Source organism: Xiphophorus couchianus, chromosome 9 (genome assembly GCF_001444195.1).
Source record: "Xiphophorus couchianus chromosome 9, X_couchianus-1.0, whole genome shotgun sequence".
Lineage (NCBI taxonomy): Eukaryota > Metazoa > Chordata > Actinopteri > Cyprinodontiformes > Poeciliidae > Xiphophorus > Xiphophorus couchianus.
The window spans coordinates 15,240,708-15,251,306 of NC_040236.1; the positions used below are offsets into that span (position 1 = coordinate 15,240,708).

Consider the following 10,599-nt stretch of genomic DNA (forward strand, 5'->3'; position numbering starts at 1 on the left):
TCCACGAGGGATTGCTGCAAAGTCAAAATCTGATGAATTGAGCTTGATTGCATTGTTTGATAACTAAGACCAATTTGGAACACTTTTCATTTTTGTATTTGTAAGTGTATTAGTTGTGAATTGCCACTATACACAAACAAAATCAAATCAACATAACATTTAGATTTTTTGTTTATGACCCTTTACTTTTATGTTTTAAGAACTACGTCCAGATATTAATCAAATGTAATTTTTTTTGACTGATCCAGCTATTTTCTAACTTAAGGGTTTTTGCTTGTGATTGGTGTGCAATATTTGATGCTATGCTTTTACTATGCTTTTACTTTGCAATAATCAAAAACACGCTCAGAGACGTTTAATAAAAACATTTATAACCAAAAAAGTTCATATGTCAAGTACAACACATAAAAACACAAACTTGAAGCAAAACCACATAAAATGCATTGGCATTTTGCCAAAGGTGGACACAGAAGTATAAAGATACAGCACCTCAAAATGTGCACTGTCTCTGAAGATACAGCTTCTCTTTGCAAGGGAAAGTGGAAGCTAAGTGAAATCCATGAAACTGTCCAACGTTTGGAATGTTTTACAGATGGTGTTTTCTCCGGGGGCTCAGATAACGTCATAGTGTAAACTCCTTTGTCCATGTGCTTCTCGTCAAGTACATATCTTCTCTGTCATCTCCCTCTGCAAAGAAAAACGAGGAACGATTTAACACAATAAATATTCAGTATTTCCAAAGAGTAATAAACTGAAAATTAAAATTGTAATAAACTGAAATTAGAGTTTCAAAATGAAACTGATATTTGGGTGTGAGAATTTCCGCTTTTGTTCCTCCAAGACCAATAATGAGGAAGTTAAAAAGAAGTAATAATGTGAAAACAAAACTGGATTTCTTTTCTCTGCGAATGCTGAAATAATTGTCTCATCTTCATTTTTATGTCTTCACGGAAAGAGCTCCACAGCTCAGGCTTCATAATAAGAATAATTGAAACCTTTCGCTGGCACGGAGAACACTGTTCTCCATCTGCTCTGATGTGATAGAGCTCTCTGCTGGAAAAATGCTACAAATTACAGATTCTTTTCTCATTACATGACTGCAAAGAGTTGGCGTGTTGTTTTAGGCCAACTGCTTCAAAGCAGTTAAAACCTCCGCTGGAGATGGAAAGTTGAGGTCAAGAAATTTTACATTTATCCATTTGCCATCAATAGCTGGATAGAAAATTGTCGTCATGGAGAAAATACAGCTGATGTGTCAAAGTGCTTTATATTTTGTCACACTGTACCCCTCCCAGCCCTTTTATTTTGTAAAGCAGCTCTGATAAGTTGGACATAATGAAATTGTGTTGAAGTCTGGATTTTGACTGGGTCGCGTTATCACAACTTTTTGACCCAGAATCAAGCTCCATTCATCCTCCCGTTAACTCTGACCAGATTTCTGGTCTCTCTTCTCTCTTTCTGGGGAGAAATATCCCTGCATCATAATGATGCCCCCACCATTTTCACCCTTCTAATGGTTTGCGCAGTGTTAGCTGCTCTGAATCATATTTTACATGTTGTTCTAAATAAAAATACAATTTTGGATATTATGACCAGAGCACCTCCTTCCACATACTTGATGTATGAACTGAAAATAGTGTATAATTTCCCTTCTGTAACACAATTATGCAGTAGGTTTTGTTGGTCTAGCACTTAAAATCCCTCTAAAATTAACATAAATTTTCAAAAAACACTCAATAGGTATAAACACATTTACAAGCCATTGTTTGTCTTGTCTATGGTGAGTAGGGAATAGCTTTTCTTTCATTTTTGTACCAACCTTGCAGACAGAAATGGTAAGTATCCTCTGCTTGATGGACAGTTAACAGAGTAGTGTGGATGTTAAAAACTCACCAGAGGCTCCAGTTCAGAGTTATCAATGAGGCTGAACTCTGAGATGAAGTAGTAGTAGTGTTTGTAGCAGGTGTTGATGTGGGCCTCAGCGCCCATGCTGCAGATGCTGTCAAAGTGATGGATGTATACATGCACAAACACCCTGAAGAGACGGCTCAGGATCTTTTTGCACACCTGCTGGAAGTTCTTAGGAAATGGCACACCTAAAAGAAAAAATCAGGAAATAAATAATTTACTATTTTTATGTCGACATTGTGACATTGGGTTTTGACCAATTAGAGCTTTGATTACAAAACAAATGTCATCTGAAAACTGCTGTGTTTCATTCTATTATATATAAAGTCAAGACAATAAAACAGTTCTGAAAGAAGTCAATTCACTGAGGTACGCATCTGTATTATATGATTATTTTGCACCCTATTATAAAAACAACAACAGCTCAATATGAAACAGCCTATTAGAAATACTTTAAGCGCAACAACCCAAATGCTACATCAAAGTTTTGCTAGTCGTACACAGTTAGCCTATGAATTTTTATAAATTCATTCAGGAAAGTGAAGGAAAAGCTATCAAATTGTGGTTTTTCTAGAGTCTTGCAGAGGATTATTATACAACCACTGAACTACCCCTCATTTATGCAGGCACTTCTCACCTCTCATTAAATCAATGATTATGCTTGTCATTAAAAAATATTGCCACTATTATCTATTCTCTGCTAAATGCCAATATCATTTTCTAATTAACCTCATCTTGAACTAGATCCTCCGGTTGGAAAGCATAATGAGGTTGTATAGCAGGTTGTCACCCAAACACTGATGCATCACTGCACAAAACGCCTGGTGCTCTCTCAGATGATGCACTCAGTAACACCTTTCATTTGTAAACTTCTCACACACACCTACTCTAGTGGGGAAGATGTCCTCATTGTTGATTAGAGACTCTATCCAGTCCATCAGCAGGTTCATGTACTTGATGGCAGGCAGCTTGGTGGGCTTCTTGTAGTCCTCACCATCCTGCCATCTGTACTCGTACTTCAGACCCCCAGACATGATGGGGCACGTGCGCTCGCTGCAGTACTCGCTGACGGTGCCATAGATCAGGTTGATCCTGTTGAAGAAATCCACCACGTGAACCGCGATCCAGTCGTTGAGGTTCTCCCCCTCAGGCAGCTGTACCACCTTCCTCAGATCCAGACCTGACTTGAGCGAGGCCTGGGCCTTCTTGTAGAGTTCGAAGCGCTGTGTGCCTGGCTCAAAGCGCTTCCTTGGCCTGAATGTTTTGGCTTTGCTGAACACTTGTCCGAGACACAGCGCCATTGGCTCAGCCGCTTCCCCCGAGATAAGGGGAGATTAGGGTCTCCACAATGAAGAATAAGTTTGTGTTTGATAAAGCTGAGCTTCCTGAGTGAATGAGAGGGAACAGCCTGGTTCAGGTTACCAGGGGTCTGTGTCTGTCATGTGAAGATTTCCAGCTGAAACCTTTCTGTAAAGAGCAACAAGAGATGTGTTAGACATATTGCTTTCCTGTCAATCTACTGGCTCAGTCACTGTCAGTCCAAATTTTTATAGGAAACAACACAAAATCCTACCAGTCGAACATGCAAATGGGTTTAATTAAGAATAATAATTTAAAAAATTTTTTTGCTTCCTCAGCCTGGATCAAATCTTCATAAATGTTCATACTGCATTAACTTTTTTAGGGATTTTATGTGATAGACCTCGACATAGACACAGTAGGCCTGCATAGTTGTGATGTGAAAATCAAGCATTTTTTTTATTTTTTTTTAATCTTGCAGTTCAACCTCACTGAGTCAGTGTTTTAAAAAAAATTCCTTCTCTGGCACAACCAAAACTAACCTTCTTCAGCAGTGACATGGAAGCTGGTCATAGTTGATGGGAAGATTAATTGAGCTAAATAAAGAACAAAACTGGAAGGAAAGCTGTTGGTGGCTGCAAAAGGAGGGTATTCTCCTTCCAGCAGAGCAATATAAAATATATAAATGGAGCTCAAATGAGCTGAGAATGAGCTTTGGCCAAGTCAAAGTCCAGAATTACATTAAATTTAAAATATATAAGGGACTCTAATTATTCTGACTGTGATACAGAAAGTTTGTAAAGAGAAAAGAGTAAAATGTATGTGTCTAGACAACAATCTGGTGAACACCAGATGAAAAGGCACAGCTTGATTGGATCTACAGTACAGACCAAAAGTTTGGACACACCTTCTCATTGAATTCAATGAGAAAGTGTGTCCAAACCTTAGGTCTGTACTGTACATGAATATGTGGTTTCAATTTCTCACACACTCGTCAAGATCCACAAGACACACCGAGGTGAGTTTCATTGAAACCCCTCCAGCTTCAGGACACAACATGTATGCTGCTGAAGCAGTGGTGTTTTGTCAAATGTGTAGTTTACAACAGGATAGTAAACACAACATTATAGCAGAGAGGAACAACTATTATTAAGGTCACACTTTTGGAGGAAGAGGAAATAATGACTGACAAGCAGCAACATTTCATTTTATTTTTCGTGTTGACGGAAAAAAGAAGAACGAAAGGCAACAGTGGGACACGCAGTCACTGCATCGGACCAAGCAGAAAGAGTTTCGCTTTTTAGTCCGACTGCATATGTTTCTTTGAACAATTCCTCCTCTAAATTATCCATCTTGCTCTCTGGCTGAAAAAAAGTCTTCCAGAAGTTGTGGCTGTTTTTTACATTAACAAACACAAACACAAAATTCTGACCATCATTCATCAGAGGGACGAAAAGTTTGTTGGGGGACTGTGACAAGAAGAGGCGAACAACATGAGGCTGTGAACAGAATGACACAAAATGGCTCAACCATACAGAAACCTGAAGCAGTTGACTAAAGTAGGCTAAACACAAAAGAGGCAATTCATACTCTTTAGATTTTTATTTGAGAAAGTTTTGTTTTTTTTGAAAACTCTGTTTTCTTTCCTCTTCCCAATGAAGCACTACATTTCCAGACCTTTACTTGACTAAACTGTTACTCATGATAATTTGAAAGTAAACCGTGTCATAATAAACACACAAATAACCTCTGAGGATAAGTTGTGCCTTTATTAGCCCCTTTGAGGTCTGTCAGCAAAATGACCTTTTCAGTTGGCTTTAAAAATAGCAGCAATTTGCTGGAACAAGAGTCAGGCCACTCGAGTCAAGCCTAATTGAGAAAATAAATGCCACACAGTGACTGTCTACAGATTAAATGTCCTCAGTGAACTGATCTCATTGGTGAGATGGAACATCATGACAGAGATCCCTAAATCTTTTGGTAAATGAAATAAACAGGAAACAGCAGATTGAAAAAAAAATATACTTTGAGAAGAGATTAAAGTTTCTTCAGTAAAGTATGAAAAATGTATTTGGGGTCATGAAGAGCTTGTTAAAGTGAGTTGTTTTAATTATTCCATCGTGTTTACTTGAGCTGCCAAAATTAAAGCTGCCCTTTAATTTTGAGCTATAAACGCACATGGAGTCACCACAGGTTTGACACAGTGAAGAGTGAGGTTGCAATACGACACTACTGTATATCCGCATTTGTGTCCCGAGTTCCATTTTTAACTGCAGATCTTACCATTTCCTGTTGCTTTTTCCCTTCCTGAAGCCACCATGCCTTCTAAAAAGCAGAAACTTCACTATCGTTTGACTCCACATTACAAACCAAGATGTGGGAACTTTTGTACATTTGTGTACCAAACAGTTTTGTTCGAATAGGTCCTAACAATAAAATTATAGTTTTAGATGAAAAGGCAAAAAGAAACACAGAGACTAGTTCTCAGTAAAAAGCAGCATTCATACTGGGATTGCTCTCAGTTCACCAGAGTGGAAGAGTGAATACGTGGTCATGGGACAGCAGCTGATGTGCCAATAAAAGAAAAAAGGGGGAGGCACATTTCCAGAGTTTCGTTTGACGAGTCTGGGAGACCTTTATTCAGCCAAAAGCAAAACACACACTAAACTAGTTTCAAAACCCGTCAACAACTGGGAACTTGACAGTCAAAATGACGACAAAGTGACGTTAATTTTGTTCACTCTGCAAGTCTCAACAACCTCAGGCTAAAACAGGTCCAATCATGCTCCGGGAATAACAGACACTTCACGCATGCTTTTCTGATCTTAACAGTTTGTCTCTGACACACCGGAGTAGTGGATGTCCACAGAGAAGAGAAAAACAACTCCTACAGAACAGATAGGATAGCAAACAAAAAAACAAAAGAAGAATGTGAGATAAAGTGAATGGAGGAAACTCTCAGCACTGTACCTCACTGAAATCCCCCGGCGGTGAGGTTGGGATGTGGTGGAAAGTTGCTCAGAGAGGATTGTGCTCCCTGTGGAAGTCAGAGCCAGCTGTTCCCTCTCTGGCTGCTCTCAATCCTGCCTCTCTGATGGTCAACCGGCAGTCCGAGTGGAGCTCTGACTTTGCTCAGCAGCACAGACAACACAGAAAAGCATAAAGAAAAACTGTTTGGTTTTTCTTCCTGTGGGTGATGTCACATCCTGACTTTGTCTGCTAGCCTCTGTTGTATACGAATGTATGTCCACATGTGGGTGTGTTTGTAGAGAACCTATAAATTTAAATAGAAGAAGGCTTCCCAAAGCATGACTCTGCCCTCTTTCTTTTCTTCTTTTTTTCCTTTTGTCATTCAGTAAGACGAGTAGCCAGCCCACTTACTTCACCCAAGCCCAGCCCTCTGGTAAAAGTCCTAAGAAAGCAACCCCTTCTCATGAACCACATGTTAGGCAGGGATCCCAAAAACATTTCTGGATGCCTGGGAGTCTGCTTGTCTTTTTTTAAAAGTCTCAATACCATACCATTAAAATTCTTTGCGTTGTAGAGATGCTTGAGCTAAATTTACAGTGCTCAGAAAAAGGGCAGCTCATTACCTCTTAAACATGCTTTGAATCATGACTGGGCCACCCTTAGGAGGTAACTATTCTTATGGTAGTTGACCCTCCCTTTTGTTTTGGAGTGAATGAGTGTCACTGAAGTATGGGTGTCTGTTTCTAGAGTGAAACCCAACCTGGCAAAAGAAAAGCTGAGTATGGACTCGTTAACGGGTGCCCTCTTGTGTAGGAGGAATACAAGTGTAAATATATGTGTGCTATGAGGTAAGTTAACATCTGGAGTTTCAGTGAGTTGTTTTTAAAAGGTATATATCATCTTAACAAGCCTGATTGGCTCAACCGGCTAAAGAGGAAGTCAACAAGTCAGAGAGACAGAGAAACATTTCTCTGAGTCTGGTTCTGCTGGAGGTTTATTTATCTTGGAAGCATGTTTTTTCCTAAATTGCTTTGTAGAATGGTAATTATTTTATCCAAACTGGACATGCTGAATATTTCATGCTAATTTTAACTGCTGCCTAAAGACTTATGTGAAGGCGGGTGTGTATTTTGTTTATTGCATGGATTGTTATTATTATTTGTATTATTGCCCTTTTGTGAGCCACTCTCCCCCCCTCCTGCTAATTACTAATGAGACGTTTTTAAGCTCTTTAATTAACTTTAAAGCATTAGTTAAATTTATTTTGATGAGATTATTAAAGGTACCAAATATTATGCCATCACTAATTTATAAAAAATTAACATGGCATTTTCCCCACTGAATAAAGTTTGGATTTTTCCTAAATTATTGATGTGCAATGGTGCCACTGCTGTTTTCTTTATTTTTATATGTGTTTTCATCTATATAGATAATTTGAGCAAATTGACCATGTCTGTATTTTTGCACCACTTCAAGCTGTGAATACAGAGTACTGTCAGAATCAGTCATGTGTTGTAGTAACCATATATATACACTAGATGTCGCCCTGATTTAATGTGATAGATCTGCACCATGAGCCATGAGGAAGTTATAAATAGAGAATTATAATTGACATGTTTAATATATTTGAGCTTAGGAAAGAAATAATTTGTTCACTTTTAGGAAAATTCCTTCAGATTAAGTTTCTAGATTACATGACCTCAAAATGTAGTAAGGGAGTCAAGACAGTACACTGTAAACACATTAAATAAAGGTCCAAAGCTGAAAAATAAGATTTTTGTAAATATCTAAATGTTTATGCTGTAAAATTTATGGATCAAGCATGTGTTTTATTTAGTCAGTTTTAGTTTAAATATTTAGGCCAAGGTTCTGAAACTTGGAGCTCTGCAACAAGAAGTGACTCTTCAGCTCTTCCACAATGGATCTTAATAACTTTGGGTAAAAATGATCAAGGATTGATTCGTTTTAGAAACATTGTGCTGACCCTGATGATCTGTGAATGGATGGATGTGTCTTGTAGTGTAAACACACCGAATGATTAACAAGAAATATTTAAGTGAACAAACATCACAATTTATTCCAAGAAATGGATGATTTCTAATGTATTTGACTCATGTTAAGCTAAATATTTTGAAATGCCTTTAAAATTAGATTTTTCAGAAATTCCCAAAGTACCAAGAGAAGAAAAAGATGTCATATAGAAACAGACACACACGTGAATATAATATAAAGAACAGGCAGGGCCTGAATATACAACAAGGTTCCAGTGCAGCTTTTAAATGATGAATGGTGTGGATGAATCACAGACATAAACATCCGTATTAATCCACCTTGCCCTATGTCCTAGTTTTCCTCTCGGTGTCACTGTCATCTTTAAACAATGTGACAGAAGAGGAAGTACGACTAGCCGGGCCTTTTTATTTCATTTTTTTGTTCACGTGTCACTCAGCTCTTAGTTTTGTCATAGTTATTTGAAAATATGCTTGACATTATTGTGGCAAACCTGTAGCAAAGCTCCTTAATTGAGTGTAGCTTAACTTGCATGGCAACTTCTGTGTAAACACTCAAATAAGTTACACATCAGCTTCTGGAGTCTGGGAAGTAAGAAGATTCTGTCACGTTAAAAAACATTTCTCGTACATTTCCTCTACAAGACTTTTTTTGTGTGTTAAAATCTGCCTGATAACCTGATTATTAATTGTGTGCGAGAAAGGTGACCGCTGGAAACAGAGGAAAAATCATTTGACAGCTTTATAACTGAATGACAAAGCATTACAGCTATACAGCAGGTTCACTGACCCGCTTCGGATCATTAAATGGATCGTCATGACAGCCAATCAGCCAATCACAGAATCTAAATATCTGCCCACTTACCTCATTTAAAACCTCAACAAACATCATGTCTCTATCTTAAGATATGAAGTTTGTTACTTAAATGACTTCATACCAAACATAAGGACTGGTTTACGGCTTTGCGGAAAGCGGTTATCACTGCCCTTGGGTGACACATATTCTGAAGCAAGTTTTTATCTTATCTTGATATCGTAAGTGTTGAATGAAAACTCTACTGCGTAAAGATGTAACTCTTTTATTTCACAGTGTAGGCTGCCTGTTGGGAGATAAACACTGCTCAATCAGTTCATCTTGTCTAAGTGATAATTTACCAATTAAGTATTATCATATTCGATAAGATGTCTTCAAGGTACTTGAACTCACCTCAACCATTTCAGTTTGAGTCCTATGTTTTGAAGTTAATGTCGGTTTTATAGTTTTCTCTTTTCAAAATGTCTTTTTTTTTCATTCAATCATGAACTTTGTGTCTTGTAGAAAAGAGACAGATATCCAAGACAATAAAACAATGCCAAAGGAGTATCAGTTTTGAGATTAACATTACATTTGTCTATATTTAGATTCTAATAAAAAGTTAGAATTACTTACTCCTTTCTCAATAATCAGTGGAAATATTATTATTGGCATCACTGACTAGATTTTCGCATTTTCCACTGCTATTTCCATAATTTTTAAATATTTTAAAATTAAAAGATTACCTTAAACTTATTTATGCCATTGGCATGAACAATGTTGAGCTTAAATGTATTTAATCGCCAGAAGATGACAGTAGGAAATTGAATTTATTTGCGTTGTTATTATTAAATGTCAAATTTCTTCATTCATGTAGGTTTAAAAATATAAATTTTAATTGTGCCTAAAATTACATCTTGCACACCAATGTTGAAGATCTTTGATGGTCGAGGAGGAAACCCTCGACCTTATCCAACTCTCAAGGAACTCTCACCAACTAATACTTCAGACCATTTGATGCAGATAAACTGGAAAATGTACGGATTTGAGCAAGGTCGATGGCTGCACAAATCCAGAGATGTTCTGAGACAGAGCATCTCCAAAAATGTGACTCTAGGGGCTGTTCATGGTCTGCAGTGGTCACCGTCTAGCAAACGTGGTGGCTGGTGTGGTCTGGCCAACAAGTGAGCTACTTCAGCTCCAATTGTTATTGTAGTTACTGTGGGTTTCGAAAAAGGAGCTAAAATACATGGTACATACCAGCTTGTGCAAATTAATAAGTAGAAAAACTCCAAAATAAAAAATATTTGGCTGAAATATTACAGTTTTTTTGAGACAATACTGTCGGCTCTCATTCCTCAACAATGTTAAATATCTTAATTTAGATGGCAGCATCCTTTGTTATTTAATAAAAAAGTGTGCTGCTGTGCGATATATGTAGGTTCTTCTGTGTACGTGGCTCAATCTGGGGTTGTAAACCTTTGACACAGAAGTCTGATTGGGCACATTTAAATAACATGAATGACCACAAAAACAAACAAACAAAAAAAAACATATTTTATCAAATATTGGACTGTAGCATAAAGACCTGCTATTTGAACTAACTCTTAGGGTCCAGTT

General features: G+C 37.6%; 1 protein-coding gene across 2 annotated transcripts; it reads right to left on the bottom strand.

Moving 5' to 3' along the window:
* Positions 1–350: 350 nt before the first annotated feature.
* On the bottom strand, positions 351–6,549 carry mob3c (MOB kinase activator 3C). 2 transcript variants are annotated; one of them, XM_028028009.1, is made up of 4 exons: positions 6,178–6,541; positions 2,792–3,375; positions 1,894–2,096; positions 351–687 (listed from the first exon to the last, which is right to left on the bottom strand). In XM_028028009.1, the coding sequence occupies exons 2-4, from the start codon at positions 3,207–3,209 to the stop codon at positions 658–660; spliced, it is 651 nt and encodes a 216-aa protein (XP_027883810.1). In that variant the 5' UTR covers positions 3,210–3,375; positions 6,178–6,541; the 3' UTR covers positions 351–657. The 2 variants fall into 2 exon arrangements, with proteins under 2 accessions (XP_027883810.1, XP_027883811.1); XM_028028010.1 differs by lacking the exon at positions 351–687 and having other exon boundaries at positions 1,904–2,096; positions 2,796–3,375; positions 6,178–6,549.
* Positions 6,550–10,599: the final 4,050 nt, after the last annotated feature.

What these genes read in the sequence shown, in the direction of transcription:
- mob3c (XM_028028009.1), bottom strand. Translation starts at nt 3,209, where the DNA reads ATGGCGCTGTGTCTCGGACAAGTGTTCAGCAAAGCCAAAACATTCAGG. An exon ending in CATCTTCCCCACTAGAGTAG is followed by an intron (nt 2,097 to 2,791) that starts GTGTGTGTGAGA and finishes TTTTTCTTTTAG; the next exon opens with GTGTGCCATTTCCTAAGAAC. An exon ending in ACTCTGAACTGGAGCCTCTG is followed by an intron (nt 688 to 1,893) that starts GTGAGTTTTTAA and finishes TTTTCTTTGCAG; the next exon opens with AGGGAGATGACAGAGAAGAT.